The sequence below is a fragment of the Struthio camelus genome, chromosome 2 (assembly GCF_040807025.1).
Source record: "Struthio camelus isolate bStrCam1 chromosome 2, bStrCam1.hap1, whole genome shotgun sequence".
Taxonomy (NCBI): domain Eukaryota; kingdom Metazoa; phylum Chordata; class Aves; order Struthioniformes; family Struthionidae; genus Struthio; species Struthio camelus.
Genome location: NC_090943.1, coordinates 113,685,187 through 113,708,683, shown reverse-complemented (window position 1 = coordinate 113,708,683; position 23,497 = coordinate 113,685,187). Strand labels below are relative to the sequence as shown.

The 23,497-nt window shown below is 38.1% G+C and overlaps 1 protein-coding gene across 2 annotated transcripts in view; it reads right to left on the bottom strand.

The window, feature by feature from the left end:
• Positions 1–23,497, bottom strand: part of SPIRE1 (spire type actin nucleation factor 1) — a 135,437-nt gene that overhangs the window by 33,864 nt on the left and 78,076 nt on the right. For both annotated transcript variants that reach the window (XM_068932131.1, XM_068932132.1), the window contains exons 4-8: positions 19,598–19,723; positions 10,157–10,240; positions 8,844–9,008; positions 1,699–1,785; positions 1,192–1,321 (exon numbers count right to left, since the gene is read on the bottom strand). In XM_068932131.1, the coding sequence (XP_068788232.1) occupies positions 1,192–1,321; positions 1,699–1,785; positions 8,844–9,008; positions 10,157–10,240; positions 19,598–19,723 (592 nt within the window). The remainder of the gene's footprint in view (positions 1–1,191; positions 1,322–1,698; positions 1,786–8,843; positions 9,009–10,156; positions 10,241–19,597; positions 19,724–23,497) is intronic.

Here is a 23,497-nt window from a genome sequence, read left to right as displayed (position 1 = left end):
TGAGAGTACATGATAGCTCCCAGATGGAGAAGCTAAAATACTGAAAGAAAAGCAAAGAAGTGTTCTACATTTACAAGCTTTCTATATTTGGAAAAATATTTGGGCCTTCTAATGGATACAGCAAGCATAAATTGAAACCAAAACAGAAGCCGGAAGGCCCAAAGAAACAATATTCAAAACATCACGCTTTCAAAACTGCACCCAAGCAATCCAAACGCTACCAAGCACTCAAAAAACAACGCAGCAAAACAAGACTGATGAAACTCTTTGTCTCTGGAGACAATGAGCTGTCACAACCCGCTTGAAACTGGACCATTGCCTTTAAGCACATGTGGCAGGCATAACATTTTGCAAAAAACAACAGAGAGTACATGCACGGGCTATTTCATGCTTTTCCAGTCGTAAGATGTGACTTTTGCTCTTCAAAAATCCAGCTAGCTGTTTTTCTAGTACAGATAACTACTATACTCTTTCAGAGGAGAAATGTAAGTCACAATGTAAGGTTCTATTTGTCATGCTTTTGTCATGAGAACCACTGAACAAATCAGTGATTGCTGAAGAGTACAACACTTGTACAATCCTGTAGTGGGTTGTTGAATGTACACTGCAAAAATAAACTGCTTTGCAATATACATCTCAATTATTTGCCCATTAAAAATATCGATGAATACATGCTCCATAACTTGTAAAGCAAAGCAAAGATTTACACTCAAAATAGAGGTAAAACTTTCAGAAAACCAAACAAAAACAGATATTCAATTAAAATAAGGAAATCAATGATACTAACAACAGGAAATAAAGAGAATAAAATTAATTAAAAACATATATATAAATAATACCTACAGATATGTAAGGAATATTTCACTGGGGAGAAGAAATACCCATTCCAGTCTGAGCAAATCTAACATTAACTGCCATGCCCAACAAGCAATACGATGCCATTAAATTTATCTAATGCTAACATCAGAAACATGAAGGGATCAAGTTGAACCAGACAGCATCTTATTTTTAAAAATAACTTAGCACAAAGACTGCACAACCCTAGCAAAGCCTGCAGGCTCTTTCTTTTTCTGAAGGGATGGGAAGAATTTTATCTTCAGTGAGATCTGTACAGATTTTGCTAATATTATTGCTTCTTATGTGGGACACTTTTCTGTGGATGCTGCTGGTTAAAACTACCAACGGACTTACCCAGCCTGCTACGCCTTATCTCATCAGGTGAGACAGGACGTAACTTCCTTTCTGCCTTGATTTCCTCCAATATCCTTTCATGAAGGCTGCGTGGCCGTGGTGGGGTTGGTTTTAATTTTCTTGCAGAGGCCTTGGGATACAAAGATAATCATATATTCACTGAAAAATACTCCCTAAAAGTAGATTTCACACTTAAAAAAAATGTTGTAATATGATTTTACATGCACACAATTGTAAAACTCACAGAATATTGGAAAGAGAATTGTATTTTTCCCTCATTCATCACGATTTCACAGAGATAAAGGGCTGCTGGTCAGTAACAGCTATTATTTGGTAGGTGCATGATAATCACACTTTATGCTTTAAGAGACCATGTTTTATATACACAAGACAATATTCTTGGAAGCCAAGTCATTTAACAAAACATTTAAAATATCCCCTGGACACACACATGCTTTAAAAAACCCCCACATTTTCATAGGGACAGAAGCGTACTGGATTACGTACAGGATTTAATGGAGGTCGTGATCGGATGAAATCCAGGATTATTTCATGTGCGCTCTTTTTTAATCGCGGTGGAATGTCACCATTGACCTGGAAAGAAGAAAGTGAAATATGTATTTCTACAGTTCGCATTCATATTTCTGCAGCCGATGAGATCAAGCGAAAACTCAGAGCATCCCTGACAGAGCCTGCGGGGTTCTGACACCGGCACCGTCAGTCCTGAACAGCGCAACGATCCATTTGCAGAGCACAGGCAAGCTAAGATGTAGATAAGAGCTTTTCAGCTCGGCGGATTGCTACAGAATAAAGCACAACTGCAGCAGCATTAATTAGCAATACTTACGATCCTGAAATGATGGGATTAAATATCAAGGCTGCAGCTGTGCCTACAGGAGAACGCTGACAAAGCTGGCATCTTGCTTGGGGGAAAAGGAGTCAACCACTCCATTTTAAGAACAAGTATTTGAACTTTTCCTCTATCTTGACAACACTACCAACCGTTACACAGTCTCCAATATTCTGTTCTTAGGTTGAAAAAATATAGATACTTATTAGGGCTCAAATTTTCTTGATCTCTTTGCCCTTATGCGGAAATCCCGGGAGAAAGAGAGAGCTCCTCTGAGAGTGGCTTCCTAGGTACCTCTAAACCCACCCTGCAAAAATTTATTCCAGTTTGATAACATCTGTAGAAAGCAAAGTAAGTCACTAGAAAGGAATGCCATCGAAAAAACAGGACGAGAGTTTCCTCTTTCTAAACCGTATATGTCTGTATAAGAGGTGCTGGAGAAGGGTTGTTTGGGGAGTTTTGGGTTTGTTTGTTTTGTTTCAATCTGCAGAGATACCAGGCATTTCTTTCTCAGGTATCTCATTTTGGACATTCGACTATATATAACACCTCACAGGAAACAGTCAGCAATTCACTAGGTGCACAGGAGATAAAACAAGTCAATGGAAGTTTTCCTGTCATCTGAAAAATCATACATTGTGAGCTGGGAATAATTGTATGGATTTGCTTAAGAAAGGCACCGGTCAGGTTGAGGCTTTACATGGCACAACGCCCCAGCGTGCTGTCAGGGAGGAGAGCGCAGCCCAGGTCATACATCCCTCTGCTCTCTTCTATTACCACCGAGTCCCTGGCTATCGGCCCTGTCTTCTAATTCAATGGAAATTCCCATGACACTATAGTTCTTAGGCTGACTGTCCCAGATTTCAGCACTCTGATTTTTTTAAAAGGGCCAGTTGTCTTGGTTTTCCTTGGGGGACTTAAAAGCTCTGTAGCCAAAAAAAACCCACGTAAAGACACAGCTGTAGTTTGTCCTATCACATGCACATTTGCTAACCAGGAGGAATGCTGCAGCCATGAAACGACCATGAAGCCACCTGCGCACGAACCCTAACTAAACCTTCCCAATGCCGTGTAACTTCTGTGCATGCTCTGCCTGCCTCACTTGTGCCCTCCTCCTAGGCTGAGGCAGAGAGAGAGCCTCTCCTAAAGGATTTGTTCTTCTCCGATACGGGCTCAGATGCAGCGTCTCTCCTGGGGCACGCTCCATTGCTTTCTTGGGCACTCTTTCTAGAGGTGTCTTAGCCCAGACATGGCCCGATTCTCACTTGTTCCCCCCCACCCCTTAGCTTCCTTAGAATAAATTTCACACAGTTTGGCACAGACAAGCTGCAAAACGGTGTGACATACAGCATCTTCCTAGAAATAGTACGGAAAAATTAAAATTGAAAAGGTTGATATTAAATGGCCATTTGACATGTTACGATGAGCAGGATATTATTTTAAGTGATGCGATTGATTTCTTCTTTTTAAAGACTGAGCAGTTTTTCGAGACCAACATGATTCGCCTGACTAAGAATGAAATGAGGAGTCTCCCTTCCCCAGGTTACTGCTCACCAGATGCCAAGGCTGAGAGCTGAAGTTGAAAGTTATTGCCATGAGAACAGCTGTTTTGTAAAGCGATAAGCTCCGTTCCAGCCTCGGGGAACAACTCTGCATCACAATATGAAATAAATAATACATGGCTCTGAGCCTTTCACCTCAGGGCACTCTCTACACCGACTTGAGGCCACCACACTATAATTAGTATCAGTATTCCCATTTGATTTGAAAAGAAGTGCTACATTTGCTTAAGTGATTTTCCACAGGATATACAGGGAGCTCGTGGCAAAGCAAGTGGATAGTTATCGGCTGTTTCAGGGAATAAGCCAAAATCAGGAGCGAAACAGCATCTGCCTTCTCGCACCGAGCTCCCAAGCGAGATGCTAACACAACAGACGCTGAAGGGAAGCTATCATCCCTCCCTGTCTACACTAGATTTTTTTCTTTACTCAGGCTAAATCGCTCTCACTAATGAACAGCTTCACGTGCATCTTTTACTTTTGGTTAATTAATTAATTAAAATTCATGGCTCTCAATTAAGGCCTAAGTGAGAGATGTACACATGCAGCCACGATACAGGCAGTAGGGGGAAAAAAAACATAAAAAGCAAAACAAATCCACCCAAATGATCTCTTTGTTAACATTAAATGGGCTTTTCTGCAGCAGTATGCATTAAAACTAGTAACGTGGGAAAAGCCCAATCAATGATTACAAAATCAAATAGAAATTTAGAGGTCTAAACAGCCAAAGCATTGAAAAATTACCATGTAACAATGTACTGGCCTGGCACCCACTACCTTCGTATCTTATATATATACGTGTGTATATATATATATATATATATATATATGGATTTGTAGTTGAAAAGCTAACTGTGAATGGTATTGAGTAGCCTTTAACAAAGGCCTGAACAATGGTGATGATCACACAAAATAAAAAATACACTACAAACGATTTTCACAAGAATCACGTCATTCACCAGTGATGTTCAATTATCTCAGCCAGTTTTTTTTCACACTATGAAAAGTAACAGCTTTAAGTAGGAGAGTGCTATCTCCAAATAACAGCAGATAGAGCTAAGATTGTTAGGTGCCTCCCACCCTGTTAGCTAATATTACCTAATAGCTAATATTGCTCTGCACTGCCTAGGAATTTGCATTTGAAATGAAATGGAACGAACACTGAGATGGACAGAGGGAGGACATGTTACATGGGTTCCACAACAGCCCATGATAAACATATATCATGAATTAAAGTACTATAACCATATACATGTGTTCTCCTTCATTATGCAGAAAGTATATCACTTTTGTTAACAGAGTTAAGCTACAGGCTGCATATCAATTTTCTGATTTGACACCATACAGGAGGCTCACATGGCACTGTCCATCGGTAACGCTCCTCAATACTTCACCATCGTAAGCCGCTGTGTTCAGACCTCCACAACTGCATATATATATATATATATATATATATATATATATAGTGGATACAAGTTTATGATACCACTTAATAATCACGATACTTCTCACACATTATCACTATTTCCTTGAGTATCTCCAAAGCATGAATAAGAACTGTAAACAGCACCACCACTGTGCCTAGGGTGACTCCTAAATTGCTGCCCAAAAATTTGAAGGGGGCAGAAAATAAAAAATGATATTTCCACGCTTAAAGCAGTTGAAAATCACTCAGTAGAAGTGAATCAGGTCAGGGCATAAGAGAACAACAGACTCCACCACGCTCAGCTGGACACACGGGTTGAAGTGATCGCTAACCACGTTCCTCACAGTCTAGATGTCCGACCTGAAACATCTGAAATCTCATTTGCAAAAATGCTGCACGTGCACGTCTGTAATTGCAGTTAATGTAAGTACTAGAAGATGCTAATTACTGTAAGATATTTAAAAAAAACTATGACACAGGATACTCAGATTAGACATCCAAATTACTGGATAATTTTGATAATATTAACTAATCTACATGCCTCCGTTCCCCTTCTGTAACACGGACAAAGTAATACTGCTGCATCACACAGGTATTTGCAAAGATCTCAGATATGGGGAGAAGAGCATCATTACCCATGAAGAATTTAATAATTATATATGTCATGCAGAGTTCATACGCTACATAAAAGCCACCTTACAGCCACGAACTGAGTAAGTAGAATAAGAGTTATCTAGCTGCAGTTCAGTAAGCACTGCTCAAGAAATACTGTGAATGATGCAAAACTGGGTGGGTGGGGAAAAGAGAGCTAATATACGAAGTCAATGTGGAATTAAAAGCTGTAGCTTAATGCATATGCCCAAAGAAGACAAAATAAGGCTGCCAGGATGATGATAATTCTTAAATTTCCCAATTTCTGAGTGTTGACTGTACCAATGTACACCACCGTTAACCTTTTGGGAGGGAGCGCTCCACAGGTGAAAAGTCCTATTCAAACTGTTCAGGCAAACATTCAAATATTTAAAAAAGCTAGGATTATATTTATCATGTTCCTATCCCAACCATAGAAACAATGACTCTTGCATAAGAGGGACACAGAGATGACAAATTTGAAATTACTGTATGAAATTATGTATATACTGAAATAGAAGTGCAGAAGTCACTGAAACTAATGAAATCAGCTACTTATAAAAACCCCTGAATTTGACATCTTCAAAACATTTGGAATATTTGAACTATTCCAGAAGACTAGTAAGAACAGACAGCCCTAGTTATTGGTATCTGTTAGCACAACACTCTTGATAGTCTGAAACACCAAAGTAGCTCCTAAGAAATGCACCTTATTCAAACATCTGCTCCTTTCCTAATTTCTACTAGGAGTACTCACCAGCCAGGGACAGATCAAGCGACTTGTTTAAATACAGCATTACAATCATAAAAAGAAGAGTACAGACTTTATGTTACGTGTTATTTACGTTAAAATTATCCACCTCTTGTTATCATTTGTAGTATGCATTTTCACAAGCTGCCAATTCTAAAAATACTACCTGTAACGTTTAAAGCAAAAATTGGTTTTAATAATAACTTTGTCAAATGTCTGTTTTGATTGATACAAAGAAACATAATCCATCTTTCCATGGCTGCTTTATAATTCAGATTTACAATTCTTGCCTTTTCCTCCTCTTCTGTTCTTCTCACCATGACAGTTTTCTCTGATGGGAATACATACAAAGCTTTGACCCGTGACAGTCAGCTGAGACTCTATTTATGAGACCTAACTAAACTTGTAATTATCTGTGAATCCCTCAGGCTCCACACGTTTCATATTGAACTGCATTCTTATTATCGTGCACATTTTGTACATTCTTCAAGCAGGCCCTGCAGCAGAATGCCAGTTACTGGATGGAAAGTTTATAATAAGAAAGAAGTTATTTTTCTAACACAAAATCACTAGCAGGTGTGGTCAGACTAAGCCAGCAATTGCATTGCAGACAGCACTACAGTATTGTACCTGCAGTAGATTTTAATCTCAATTCATGTCTGTCCAGAAGTTACTCTGGATAACCTGCCCAGTAGACCAGAGAGCGGGACAAAAACAGATGCTTGCAAGTGTTTTGTATACAGCAAGAGTCTGGATGACCGGAGGAGTAGCTGTGCCTTCAAGACCTAGCATATGATGAAGCAAATCTTTTCAGATGAAGAAAATCTTTTCAGAAGACGCAGGAGCATGCTCAACAGATAGTGAATTAAACACTAGTCTGACAAAAGCGAAATTAGGTGACCCAGGGGTTCCCATTCAAACAAAACTACTATACTGACTGCATACAGTAATCAAGGCCCTGAGGGTACTGTTCTTCTTTTGCAGTGGGTAGTACGAACACATACAATTCTCTGAACCGTTAGCGGAAGGATAGATAACATCAGTATCCGGGTACATATTTTACTCTATTGATTTAATATGTAAGCAACAACATCTGCTGCAGAAAATAATTATAATCTCATAGCCTAAATCCAGATCTTGACTGCGAAACGACTTTCAACTCACATATAAGAGACATTTATATCTGCAACAAGATTCATGTATTTGCTCTCTGTGTAGTTCTTCCAGCTTTTTCCTCCTTTATTCTTTTTCTAATGATCTCTAACAAGACAAACTATATGCGCATACACTTGCACATGTGCCTGCTCTCTCTCTTCCTGTATATATATATGTTGTGCTTGGGACTTTCTGAGTTTTTCTAGTGGAAACGTGGCTTTCTCACTAACAAAGATTTTGTGAGGATTTGTCAGGAAAAAAAAATACTTGAATACGGACTATTCTATGAAGATGCTTCCACTATCTACAACAAGCAAAAATAAGTAAGTGCAAAGTATAAATACTGACATTGCTCAAATACACACCTCTGACAAAGGGGGTGTAAAATGTCCTATGAAGGATAACGATCCCCTTATATCAGTTGCACGCTTATTGTAAAGAATCTCTGCATGTTGATCACAGCATAAACCAAAAGCAACAAAGAATGGGGAGACACCAGTAAATATCAGTATGGGTTCTGATAAAAACAGTGCCTCAGGTCAATCTTATATGTACCCTTCCAACCGTTCATGTTTGAGATGTACATGAGTACCTAGGAGGAGACCCACCAATACTCTCCAGCTTGCTTTAGCTTATTTTCTTGACTTGAAAGCAGCAATAGGATATAGTGAAAATAGTTTAAGTCAACTTTATAAAATTGAAGACTTCAAGGTGAAATGCTTTACACAGATAATTCCTTGAAAATTCGTAACAGACCATCCAGTCTCAACAACTGCAGCAGGTAAGGTAAGTTTTCCTGCGCCGCAGGTGATCGTTTGTCTTCATCACACTATTCACGTTACAACGTGGTAGCACTTCACCCTCTGAAATAACACATTTATCTTCCAAAAATTACATTGACACTCAACATAAATGTTTTCTTCAATAAGAAAAGCCTAAAAAATCCCTCAGCATAGCATGACAGCTATGCTATGATTTGAATGCTAACGTTATCATCAAGCCAACAAAAATCATTTGTTCAAGCATAAGATACGTAGGCCTGCTTTTTGCAATTTTTAAATGCCTGCCATATGGAAAATAAAATGCATAGCGTTTGCTGGTTTCACTTTTTTTCCTCCACACACTACCTACACTTAAGGCAGAGTAGAAAAACCATGAACATGACTAATCATACAAAATCATAATTTCAAAGTTCTCAGAAAAAAGACAAAGATAAAACAAAAGGAAGACAGGGAAAAAACATTTCAGATTTGACAGAATCTAGTGATTCTCTTGACTTACCATAACCTTCCTTAAGGTATAGCGTTTGGATCTAATGTCATCCATCAGCATTTCATAGGGTGTGAGCTGATATTCTATCGGGAGGGGGTTGTACTGACGCTCTTGAACTTTCTTAAGTTTGACGCCATTCCGTAAATCTCGCATCACTTGCACCCAAAAACGAGCCTGAAGAGCCAAGACAGAGAAATTTTATTTAATACCTTACGCTTGAATAACAACTGAAATTAAACCAAAGTTGCTCATTCTCCTTTCAGGACATCACCACACCAAACAGTTAGAGCTATCCTATTTTATTTTTAACTTGTTAAAACAAGTAAGGAAAGCGGCTATTCTCATCAACCAAAGTCCATCTTATTTGTGGCTATTTCATATAAGGCTATTTTTAGCCCTCATGAGCATAACAAAACTTCATTGCAACTCAGCAGAACTTCAGTCTCTCCTCAAGTGATAGCCAGAACTAAAAGAATATGGGAAAAGGGTTTGAAAATTCTCATATACCTTCAGATTTCTATTTCAGCTACACAGCATATATGTCAGTAAAGTTTCTAGACTTGTAGCTAACGCTATGTGAATTAAAATACGATGAGTTAAGTGTCTGAATCCTAACCTTTGTTTCTCTTCTGCCCAGAACTATCCTGCAGAATTTTCCAGCAGTTCCTCCTCAAATAGAAATTTTGGGATGATCTCCCAGTCCTAAGGTTTAGGGATGTCCAGTCGGTACTCCATTCCCTTTTGCTCTGCCTGTAAGAGCACTGCACCCTAACCTCTTCCTCATTTCTTCTTGGCAGTAGGAACAGGTGGGGAGGAAGAACTGCTGGACAGGAGGAAACTGGGAGATGGAAATCAAGTACTTTTAAGAACCTCATAATGTTCCTCCACGCAGTGGCCGGAAGAGTAACTAGAAGCTACCAGAAGGTACCTTCTCTAAAGAGTTTCTCTGCAGCATTTTTATTTTACCATTCTAGAAACTCACAGCTGATGGCTCTGACTACCGTCTGGCTGCCACTTTGAAGGGCAGTCATTACAAACTCTGTCTAAATGTCCAACTTTTTAAATTACAAAAGCTTCCTCATGAAAGCTTAGTCTAAAGAAGAAATGTAATAGTGAGCAGCTTGGATACTTGTATTGTTTCTCCTGCCTGTGAAGGAGCGTGAGATTCTGCTTCATCCTAACTGGTCATGACTTATTACTAATTCATATGGCAAAAAAACAGACACTGATTTTACCATAACACAAACGACTCTACGTAAACAATATAATGAAATATAAACTATTAATAACGACACTGATTCATTATTCAACCGCTGTCTTACCCAGTCAGCATTTTTTAAGTCATCAAGGTCTGTGCTGGTTTCGTCACTTGCTTCTTTGTCCATTTCTTGAATCTTCTTCAGATTCTGCCACCAAAAAGAAAATTAGCCAATAAACTGAATGATGGCATTACTTTAAAGTAAAATGGAAGTTTAATTTTTGACATCTTTTGAAATATGTCATTTGGGTATTCTGATTAACATTTTATGACTTGAATAATAGCACTGCAATAGTAATAACAGTAATTTGAAATACTATTTGAATATTAGTGGCCCCTAAATGCTGGAGAAAATCTGAAGTTTGGCATATGAACCTAGCTTAATAGCATTTCAAAGGGAACTATACTGAGAAATTTTAAGATTTCTAAAACTGGGCTATCACAGGAAAAAAAACAAAACAGGAGGTCAGAGAGGTTACAACACAGAGAAGTTTACTGACTTGAAAGGATACATTCATAACAAAATTACTGTCAGTTGCCAAATGCAAGACAGCTCATTTTTGCAAATGAAGAAAGTCCTGCAAAGTTAGCCATTAAGAGAAATAAATCATGAGGGATCCTTTCAATAGAATAGTGACAGACTTACATCTAAAACAAAATTAAGTAGATTCTATAACATCGTTAAAGACTTTGGAATCTGAGTAATATAACCATATAAGTAAGGAATGAAAACAGATCTTTCAAAGGTAACAATTACTGTTCAAGAAAAAGGTCTGATGAGGCAAATATGAAAAAGACTGCATCTAAATGGGCAAAACAAACGCTTTCACAATAATAAGAATTTGAAAAATGACAGGTAAGTGTCACATAAACAAATGCAAGCAAGAGATTTAAAAGACACAGGTCTTACTGGATTTACAGAAATGATCTTGCCAGTTTTTGTTTTACTTCCAAATTGAAATGTCCAGCAATATAAACCAATTTTCAATATTCCATTTTTCAGAGAGTTTTCTAGCAAATTTTTCCTTTAACAATGTTTAATTTGATCTGTTATCTAATTATTTACTTATGTATTAAACATGGATAGCTACATCTTCTGCTGACTAACTTCTTGAGTTTATGTTATGTGACTAAATCAGCAGGTCAGAGATAAGCAGAAGATTTCTGTATTTATCATAGAAATACTTGTCTCACTTTTGAGCCTAACACACTCTACTATTCTAATGGAACTGAACAGAGAGTCTCAATTTAGCTTGGGAGCTTCCTAGAAAACTTAAGAAGTAAGCATATCTTGAAAATTGTTTTTTCTCCACAAAGTAGTACCGAAACTGTCAACATCTGAAATGGAAGCACTGGAAAATCCACTCAACAAACAGAGCGCAAGTATTTACTAAACCTGATTACAGAGAGAGCACACATGAGTCACCCACCCCAAAGGTTTTGGAAAAACAACAGATGGATTATTTATTGTCTTATTTAAGTAAGTAGCACACTTGCTGTCAGGTCAGAAAAGAAATACTACTGTTGCCCTTTACAAAAATAATACATAATTTATTGAAAGATTTTAGAAAACTCATAAATCGTCTTTGCTACAAAAGCAAATATGTCCCCAGAACGTGGGAACATTTGAGCACGATTTGCGGTATCATCACAAGATACCCAACGGGGGGAAAAAGTCTGTATGGAAATTTGCGTCAGGTCTGTTGCTGTGGTCAGCAATCACTCTAACATCTACTTACAATCATCCCTTTTCCATGGAATGAAAAAAAATAGAAAACCAGAAAGAAGAAGTAACATTAAGGTCTCCTTTACACAAATTTTGCACTCCAGGGTTTCTTCTTTTCTCTATCACACTCACAGTTGCAGTAACCATTTCAAAGATGCTTTCTGTGAACTGTAAATGATTTGCCTTCTTGCAAGGTGCCAACATTTGTTAATAATCTGCAAAATATAAAATCATCCTCTTTTGCCTTTAGTCTTTTAGTCTAACCAAAAAGTCAACTTCAGCAAATGAGCTGACAAACGTCAGATCTGCTACTCTCTTCCACACTGGAAGATACACATTCATTTTTACAAAATTAACACATTCCAGCTGCTTAACCTTTACGTCGAATGTTCAACAAGGTGTGCGGCAATTACCCACTTCAGCAGCTATGTTCCCTAATATACAGTGTGCTGGGCTGCTTCAGGCCCAGAGGCATCAGGAGTGACATAAATATTCCATGAAGCTAAAAAGATTAAACCTGTTATTTTTAACAGCAGAAAATCAGAAAGGAGGAAAAACGTGAAGAGCTGAGAGACCTTCCAAATAAGGCAACCATCTAATTTAGTTTCCCTGAAACATAGCCAGAGGGGGAGTTTCTACTTGAGCCAGTACAGGTACATAAACGATACTAGCTACCACAGACCGTAGAGCTGCAAGAGCAAAACCTACCAGCCAAAAGGTAGCAGCTCATTTGTAGCATAAATCTGCACTTTCAGGGATTACAAGCAGAGGCTTACAGCCCAAGTTAGGCTCCTGCTCCTCGCCATCCTAGCTGAGGGCTCCTGCTGCTTCCCTTGTACACCCACTCAACAGTGAATTGCTTGAGGAGAAAAAATTGCAGGAAAAATATTCACTTTTTCCTCAGGGGAGCTCCTCCCCACACCCCAGGCTTTGGTCCCTGAATCCAGCTCACTGTGCAATCAGTGGAGAACATAGAACGGAAAGTAATTTTCCTTTGTTTGAAAAGTTAGAAACCTTTGGAAACTTGGGGGAAAAAGGAAACAGAAAGTATTCTATCCTTGCAGCCATTATTTATGAAGGTTTCTTTAACTCTTCTCCACCTGTCGGGCGCTGCTTAAATTCACTGTGACAGACGATTATGTAAAATCTTCTAGACTAAATGAAATACAATCATTTCCTTCCACCACCCTCAGCCAGTGTCAGTGGCTTTTGGACTCTGTTTCAATTGCAAATTATAGAAACCAAAGCATTTACAATACAATAGACTGTTTGTCAGAACTTAATTGTGACCCAAAAAATCTATGAGTAACCTCAGCTGCTATATCCATTTGTACTTACCCCTGGGACAATGGATTAAGAAAAGCTATTACAGTATAATAAATACATAGTCTACATGGTTTTCTATTTCCGAAAGCAAAAACATCTTAAAAGGGTTTTTCTAAGTGATCCTAGCACCTCAAACCCATACCACAAATCTGATTCATCTATTACAGTCTGCACATACATTCAGGAAATAAAGGGTTAGATTTGTAGGATGTCAGCGTTTCAACTACATCTGTTCTTTTTTTAACCTCACAGCATTTGGCCATTTTTAAAACGGAATTGTGTGACTACTAAGTGTAAGAAAAATATAGAATTTCTTTGAATTTATGGTTGCACTATTTAAAGCAGTCAATTAATTTGTTGTTGCTAAGTGGCCCACATTTGAAGCATGTTCTTCTCTGCTCAGTGACAGATGGAAGGTTATGTAAGACACTTGTCAGCACAACGTCAAAGACTCACTTCAACAAAATGCTCTCTAAAATGAAACACTTTAATGAACACGGAATTCTCAGGAATCCACATCTTGACTTTGTCTTTCACAAATTTCAAAACACAATCTATTACAATTTCCAGTTTATATTTTTAAATCTGAATAATTTTTCCCTGATGCAAGTAATTCTTACACTGCTACCTAGGAAACTAATAAAGTAGTCTTGCACGTCTGATCTTGGTTTAGAAATATATGAGCTACATATCAGGAAAAACTGCTTTTATGTATTCAACTGTCTATTTTGGGCTTGAAATGTATGGGCTTAGCCAGTAGTGTTACCTCAGTTTCTTAAAAATGTCCCATTTAACTCAAACAAGAGGTGTTGAAGGGAATACGATCAGCAGAACCAGTCCTGAAAACCTCTCCATTTTTTGTATGTGTGAAAAAGAGCTTTCTCTCATATTAAGAGGTTTGCAATGGCTCCTAAATTGAGCGACCAAAGAAATCATGATGGGGGTGCAAGCCTGATGACAACTCAGTTGCAAGGGTGGAGTCACAAGTCTGAAAGTATGAGCAGAAGTGGGATCATGAGCAGAAAAGTTCGGGCACTCGTGTCTTTCTTGGACAGTATTTTCTGAACATCCAAGCAGAAGGGTATTCTTAACAGCTTCTATGGTCACCTGACTATTAAGGGTAACTTGGCTAATGACTATGTTTCTGAAATAAGCGATCCATTAACAAGAAATGCATTAAAACATTATTTGAGTACCTATTAACTAACTACCTCTATTATCATATTTTTATACAAACAATATATATGTGTGAAAGGTATATATACAAATTTTAAATGGAAAGTAACAATCTACTTTTGTAATTAACTGTTTTTCCATTAGAATCTTTAACATGAAATGAAATGAAACCAGAAAAGCAAGAAAGGAACAAGAGAAGTTTCATTTCTACTCATGCACTTAAATAGAATCTGCAGGTTTAACTTTTTCATTCAGGTCAGGTTGAAATATATCCAGACAGACTGACAGATCAAGTTTCTACATGAGAAAGGACAGAAATGAAAGGCGACATGATTTAAATTAACACTTTAAAGAAGATAAACTGGGAGCCTTACCTGTATTCTGCCAAGAACTTGAGTTAATTTAAAAAGCATACTGTGGATAATGAAACTTTGGACGAGTCCTTGAAGAACACTGATTTACACTGCAACTGAAGATGTATGTGATTATAAAAATACACAAAGTTTTAATTAATTTGGAAGGAGTATTAATCTTGATGCTTCAAGGTGTAAACCAATCTCTAAAAATTTTTGAGATGAGTCAGTCCTAATTTGGCAGATTAAGGCACATTTGCCTACTGAATCCTACTTATATTTTATGCTGGCCAGCTTCACATGCCATCTTTTAGCACCAGCTTTGCCAGTCGCAGCATTTATCACCTACAGCGCTCACATGAATGTTTTGCTTTGCTACAGGCCGGCACTGGTATTTACCAGCACCACGTAGCCATTAAGCATGAGCAGAGCCTTAACCTCACAGAGAGGTAAGACCGGGCAGTAACAGGGAGCTGAGGGAGGACTTGGGGCAATATGCCCTCAGCAAACCAGATCAGACCTGGAAGAGGAGCACGTGCCCACAATTTGGATGGCAGAACCAGATGGATTCCAGATCTGATCAAAATCAGCAATTTCTGCACTCCTAGGCTTGTACAGTCTCTCCTTGTCTCTTACAGTCGCACTTGCTGCCACCTGTGAGCAGCAGGAATGACTTTTTCCAGATACACCACAAAAGGAACATTTGCTTTATCTCACAGACATCGTTCATTTGCACCCAGAGTTCTGTCTATGGCTAGGTGTAAGCAAAGGTGATCTCAATGTCTTTTGGATCATCTTGAAAAAGATCGATCTTTTTTTTTACATAGCGTCCATTTTTAGCAGGTATTTAAACTATCTTCCCCTCAGACACACACATGCATTTCCTCCATCTTCTCCATTCTTTTTTCTCCACATACAAAAACAGAAGAAGAGGTTCGTTTTCAGTGGAAATCTCTTATTGCAATTATAAAAGCTCACTGTTTGAGATGAGACAAGTTGTTGGGTTCTGTTTTTGCCAGCAGCTGTAAGTGCCTGAACAGTAGGATACAGAGTTAGGAAGACCTGGCCCATTCAAAGACCACTTCTGGATGACAGCGGGTGGAACACAGGGTGGATCAACAGCCAGAGCACCTTTCACAGAGGTGTCTGAATAGCATACAGAAACTGCCAGCAAGCTGAAAAAACATCCCAGTAAACTTGCTAGGAAAACTCCACCTCGCAAAAGATGAAAAGGTAGGTCAGATTAGTTAACTCAGTTTCAGCGCTACTTCTGGAGCAGCTGCTGCTGCCGCTATTCCACAGAAATACATATTTTTAGCACTGTTCTTATTTTTTTTACTTTTTTACTATTGTGCTAGTACTATCACGCCTTTCTCATCTTTGGCTTGAGTTCTGTCATGTGCATCTACTACAATTAGCATCTCATTCTCTCTAAGACCGGAAGCGTCTCCCTGTTAGCAAGTCATCTTTATTGCTTGTCTCTGACCTTTCATACCCAGAGAATTAGACTAGAAAAAAAAAATCTGCATGGCATCAAGTATGTGATAGAGTGCCTAAAACATTTTACTTGACATCCATTGAGATGACCTGAACAGCTCACTCATTGCTTCATCATTTCTGAGTAATGCACCGACCCAAATGTAGGCCAATAAAACCCTTTCTGAAACTACATTCTATTTATTATACGACAGTGATATTCACATGATAGGCAGCAGAGCAAATGACTATTTAGCAGATATATTAGTAGCTATATTTATCACAACCCTACAGGCCTATACCTCTAGCTCCCTGATATGTCCTCCGTGGGATGCCATAACTTTCAAAATTCTCCCAAGTTCTTTTATAGTGCCACATTGAAAATGGTATCACAGCACTATTTTTTTTCTGCCTATTTCACAGTGGACTTCTCTGCCAAACCTGCCCTGGGCTATAGGCTGAGGTAGGTCAGATCTGGTCCACTGCTAGTGAGTGAATTTCTACAGATAAACATCCTCTCTCTCCCACTACAGGGAAGCTGGCTGTTCTAGCACCTACTGAGCAAAGAGTATGAGCTCCACATATCTAGGAAACAGATACCCCAATACCATACAGCAGCCCTAGAAGAAGGCCAAGAAATTTCAGAGTAATTGTTATTAATAGGAAAGTTATTTTAAGGCATTTTAGAGAATTTTGTTTTCCTTTTTAGAGTTTTTAATTTCATTTTGGTCTCCTCGGCACAATTGTGTCTAGATCTGAGAGCTTCCAAAGGAAGCTCTCCAAACCAAGTGGTTAGTTTCTGAAGTAACCCAATAGTTTCAAACGCCTGGCATCTCCAGTGTCACAAACACGGCATTACACGCCATAAGGTTCTTTTACTGGAGGTGCTGTATAAAACTTGTTTGTTTCTTTCCCCCTCTCTGCCAATGCAATCATCACAAATTCATGATGACAAATTGTCCTTACTAAAGTGTTATGTGTCTCTCTCCTTAATACTCATATTTATGTGAGAATACAAAAGAAAAAAAAAAGAATTTATTCTCTTCAGTTGTATTTGACCATATTACTCATGAATTAAGATTCCTCTGTGTATTTGAAATACAAAAGAATATATAAACACAATACCACAATTTTTATTGGCACAAACCTAATACGATCACATGACTCCAACTTGCCTCAGATAAAAACTACAGAGGCAAGATTTATAGCATTCCACCTTGTATTTTCTTCATATCTACTATTTCCTATGAACTCTACATTATTTTCAAGCATTAAATAGCTTTGAATCTATAATTGGATACAGGTCATAAATAAGGAACAAGTGTCTCATAAAACGTATGTGTATTCCAGAAGCCGCTTTTAAGAAAGCTAAGTTTCTTAGTTACTTCTTGTATGCATACTGAGGGACTGACCCAGAGTAAAATGAAATCAAATGATCCAAATTGTGGCCTTTGTAAGTGCAGTGATAAAAGTCCCATTGATTTCAGCAGGGCCAGAAATCCATCCAGAAGGATTACTTCCTTTGACCTAAATGTGCTTTGAATCAATCCCTAATAGCCTTTGAGAGGCAAATGATTTCTTTCATTTGGGATTAACTCATAGTATGCTCTACGGTGTGATTGGATATTGCTGTTTTTTCAGTGTCCAACCACAAGATGATTAAATAATTTGCAAGTTCAAAACACTCCACTAATTTTTAATAAAAGTCTGAATAGTTTTTAACAGTTATTTTTAAATATTTATGAAACATATATTATTTTACTTCAATATTGACTAATAATAGAGATGGCTTATAACTGCTCCCTGTGCTCAAAACTTTTAAGAACTACTGAAATGTATACTGCCTCTCTGAGCAGAAACAGGAACTCCAGAGGGTCTTGTATTTGATCCTTACTATGGATGCTGTAATAGCTGTTAGTTGAGGTGTTTCTGGCAAAGGTTCTTCAATTAGTATATACAATGCTTAGACCCTTAAGGAGCAGTCAAAAGCCAAGCTGTGAAATTAATGACGTCGATGTTCAAGAGACAGATCTAGTACTAAGACACTGTATCCTGCCTGGGCTCTACCTTCATACATAGACCATAACATAAGCACTTCAGAATACAAGTGGCTCTAGTCATGCTGACGCTATCATAACCATCCTTGTATGATCCTGCTTCAGTTTAAAAATTGCTTTCAGGTTGAGTAGAACTGGAGGAAACACGTACACGAAACTTAGCAGAAAAACATCTCTGAAGAATTGCCCCTCTTGGAAGAGTGCATCTCTACCAGGTTTCTGAGGAGAAGGAAAGCAAACACCAGCCCCTTATGTCTCTGGTTTGAGTCTTTCACCAGCGTGAAAACAACAGCTCTCTTGCGCTGCTCTGGGGCTCATCTGATCCTTGACAAGCTGATTCAGCTCATTAACCTGACAAGGAATGATTCCTCTTTTTTGTTTTTACGGTGTTTGTTTTCCAGAACCAGAGCAAGGAAAACTGGGGGAGTTTGTGTGTGGGTGGGTGGAACAGCATCGCCTCTTGCAGCAGCAGAATTGTTAGATCAGCCTGAAAAATCTTACCCTGCTTTTCAAGGTTACTTTGGATCTTGAATTACAAAAGAAAAGAAAATCCTTCAGGGATTATACTAAAAAAATATGGAAGTGTTGCTACTTGAGAGGATGGCTTTGGGGAAAAATCAGCTTAAGAAGTATCTTTACCTTCCTGCTTTCTCCCTCACCCGCTTGTTTCCCAATTTAATCAACTCCCTCCCTGCGTTAATACTATTTTTAATAGAGCCCTTCTGCAGACCAAGATCACTGAAACAATCTTAATTAAAAAGAATTTTCCCTCTCCCCCAAAGTTATTCTTCACCCAGATCATTTAAGTGAAGTGGTTCATAGGATGGTCTTTCAATCAACAGTAACAACCAAGGAGGCAGTGAACATAAGCATGATGACCTAAAGACTTTTTAAAAATTGGTTCTGCTGTGAAGTCTATGTGACAGCCTAACCAGCCAATTGTACATCAAAGGTATTGAAAGCTGCTGACTGGGCACAAAACACGAGCAAGGAGAATCTCAGATAATTCTCCAGCAAAGACAAGATATGAGAAGGAACTGAAGGAGGACAGGCAACTTTCTAACATGTTACAACGTTGCTGAAACACTAGAGAAGTGTTCAGTCTCAAACACACTGCATACTCATGTGCCTGGAAGAGTATCGTGCGAGCCCTCTGAGAAAAATTCCCATTTTCCTCCCAAATATACTAGTCACAATTAATAACAATTTCTATGAGATATTCAAAAATGGTTACAGGACAAAAAAGAAAACGCATCTCTAGAACTTCCTGAACGCTGTAGCTGATTTCCTCAAGCATCTGGCACCCAGTACTGGTTAGGCAGAAGTAATTTTGTAAACCTACTTCACATAATGACAAGTTTAAAAGCAGAAAACCTTCTCAGACTACTCACCTCTTTTGCGCTTTTAATTTTGGCCAAGAAAGTGTACAATTCCATCGTTTCAGCAAACAGAGCCCGACATACTGCTTGATAGTGGTTCGGTGCCTCTGATCGGGTTGGCAGATGGGCAGCACACAGCTAGAGAGAAAAATAAATGCCAATATAAAAACAATGCCCCATTAATTTAATTAATGCTACAGAACATGAAATAACATCAAAGAGAACGCAATGGGATATTTAGGACACAGAAATCCATGAGAGATATTTAAATTTGGCAGAAATTGGGATATATTTCCTAATTCTTCTGCTACCTTTTATTTTACAATAGAGTTACTTCCGTAAACAGTAGGGACACTGGTTGACATTTAAAGGAATATGACTACTTCCCAGAAAACTCTGAAAACCAAGGCATCACCTTTTCACTAAAAAAGCCCCTGATATAACTGTCACAGGGAGATTAAAAAATCTTGCAGTACCAAATTTTGGAAAAAAGTACATAATAATGAAATACCTTCCAACATTGTGTAACTGTTGTTTACCTTTCTATGAACGTGGAAAAGACCTTTATCTCTACCAATTTATGAAAGGATGGAAGGTGCAGCAAGGGAAAAAGTTAAACCTAGCAGTCAAGCTGAAATGCCTGTTTAAGATATTTCTGACGATACAAAGATTTCAAAAAACGGTAAGAGCTGTGAAATAATGCAGGCTGATTGCATCACATCAGGCATTCGCAAACATTTCTAGGACTAAGATAGATCTGTTCACTCACACTAACCACAAAACATGCTGAAAGTCTACTTAAATCACTAACAAACATTTATAACTACTGTTAAAAAGTCTGTAACATGCTAGGAGAATAATTTTGTCCTGAGATGTGGAGGATTCACAGGGTAGTCACAGGCTTATGACATGGACAAAGGCATCTTCCCTGAGACTGGGAGTCAGAGATTGCTTCTACTCTAGCAATGTCAACTAATGGCAAGTTCGACCTCAAATCAACCAGCCTAACTTCCATGTGTTTCAATCTTCTATCTCTCAAATTTAACTTTACACAAAATTACTTAATCCTATACCCTGCTTTTAAGGTCCTAATCATATGGTATTCACAACAACATGAAAATTGCCACTTAAGCCACCCCAAGTTTTGCCTCGGTGAGGACTGTACTAAAGTCCAGCGTTACATTTAGAACAAAATATGCAGACCTCACCTCCTACAAGAAAAGCCTCCCTGAAGCCAGCCTTTGCATTACATTTCAGATAGAGATTCTGAACGGTATGAGCAACATCTAACTTTATGAACAGCACTATTTTACCAGAAGAGCTCAGCAATGATGTAAATAGCTGTAATATCTTTTTGTTATACTTCTACCAAGTCAAATTTATCATCTATAAGCTTAAGTTCCTACAGTATTCTTCACAGAAGTCTTTGCAGGAAATAGACAAAACAATAATGTCTATAATTTGTTCATTAAGAACTGTTAAATCAAAAAAGCCCAACATACAAACTAAAATGCCCATATCATTATCATACTGGCATACGCATTAAAATAAAATCTTAATCCTGCTTTAAAATTTGCCTTGTTACTGTGTGTTTTATAATACCTACTTACTACAGATCTAAAACTAAGACCAAATCAAAACCTGAGGAAACAGGTGGCTACGTTCAAAAGACCCCCAGAACCAAAGCTTTTGAGACAAAAGCCTCCTTAGGAGAAGAACCTTTAATTAGCCTACTGGTATCTTTGTCTAAATCTCTCCTGTACAACAGTGAACATTGTGGTTACCATGGCCATGCTACGTGTAAGGCTCAGGCTGCACTTTCATACTGGTTTTAACTTGATTTCAATCCATGCTGCTACGAAAAGGTGCAGTCCTGCGGCCTCCCGCAACGTGCTCCCACCAACACACTCATGCTGGCACCAGAGTTTGTGCTGTAGCTCAGATAGGATTATTCATCTAGACAAAAACTAACACAGTGAAGGAAGGGGGGAAGAAGACGCTCATTTTTCACGGCATGGGCACGCGAGTAGTGGTGGAGGCAAAAAGGAGCGATAGGAACACGCTGCCAGAGCAGGGAGAGAGCGGGAAAGGGAGGAAGGGCACAACCGTTTCTTTTGGTTGCAGTCACATTTCAATAGGCCTGATCTGGTTGACAAATTGCTTTGTATGGCCATAACCTGATTGTTACCTTTAATTTCTTCCAATTAGTATAAGATACAGAGTTCAATGTTCAGATTTGGTCAACTTCTTTGATAAATTTCCACAAGCACTCTCTGGACTGTTCTGGTTATTGCAATCATTTTTCTTGTAGCCTTTCCACTCTACATTTCTCAATCACATTAATTTAAAACTAACTTGCCCTGCCTTTCGTTCCCCCTTTGGCACGCTTCTGACCCACAGAAAACTTAGAACAGGATGGTCAACGTCAACACTAAGACAGAATGACTCAGCTATAAAAGTGACATTTAGCATCACTACCCTTATTTCCAGTCAATACTATTCATCCCTTCCCTTCAAAATCAAGGAAAGAAACAAAAATAAACATTATTTCCCTACACCAACTGTCTAACTTTTTCTATCTAAAAGTGCTTTTGGGGTATTTTTGGAAAGTAATGCAGGCAAGTTCACTAAACTGCCTTTGATCCATCGCTTTCAAATTTTATACTGCTTCATGATGATGGTTACAATTTTCTCATACTTTTCAAATTTATTTCTGTGAAATCACAATGACAAAGTCAACAGAAAAAAAAACTTTTTTAAAGCACATCATACTGTCTCCTTTACAGGTAGAGGGAGAAAAAAAAATGAAACAAATGGTTGTCTCATGCATGCTCTAGTGACAAGGCACACCACAAGGACAGAAGCTATTAAACATTTCCCTTGACTTAATGAAAAAAGTCAGAATTACACTACATTTAAACTGACCAAATTATGAGTATAGTTAATTTGTGTTCCTTTCTCTCAGTAACTAATTATGTCCTTATCTGCCTATGTTTTCAGTACTTTATTTCTGGCTATTAATTACAGCACAGATAAAAAGGGTTTTACTCTACAATATGCCACTTATAGGAATACGTAGAGGAATAATAGCAACAGCAGTTTCAAAAAGTTCCAAAACAGTGCAAGTCTTCATAGCCGAGAAAAAAATTTTATTATTATTCACATTGTACATAGGTTTTTAAGAATGCCTTTTTTCTTTATTTAGAAGCATGTTAATTAGAGACAATTTGCATCAAATATTCAGAAAGTTAATGAAATGCAGCACTGGCAAGTTCAAGCAGGGGATGGATGTAATCTTGATTTTATTATCAAACATAAAGTAAAGCAAAAAAAAAAAAAAAGGTCTGCTACTAAACCTAGTAGAAAAGTAACCACATAAAAAGACAGCTATTTGGTTTGTAAATGTTAGAATGTAAATATCAAAAGAGGGCCAGTAGCTCCTACTAACTTTCATGTTCTGAAAAAAATCAATCTCTGAGTGATCTCATGTCATGAAGATCCATTAGATACAGAAAACCTTGTGGTAACATACAGTTAAGCGATTTAGCATAAATTTTTGGATTGGGGAAGGTAAGCCTAAAGAAAAGGGAAAATGCAAATAAGACAGACTGAATATTTTCCCCTCATTAGAGTCTACTGTACTTACATGTTGTTTAGACAGCCTGGCAATCCATAACCTCTACATGAAAAAATAACCTAAAATCTGGACACGCAAGGCATATCCAGTATGAAACATCACTTCTACTCTGAGTGCAGGATATTCTTCCACTTAAAAACAAATTTTAAAGCCACATCTTTAATTTCATGGTAGTATTGTTTCAAAAGCTATGTTACTGTAAAATAACACAAAGTTCACGCAGTCAGAACGTTTTTGTAATGGAGATATGAAAACACAGCCACTTAAGGAACTCC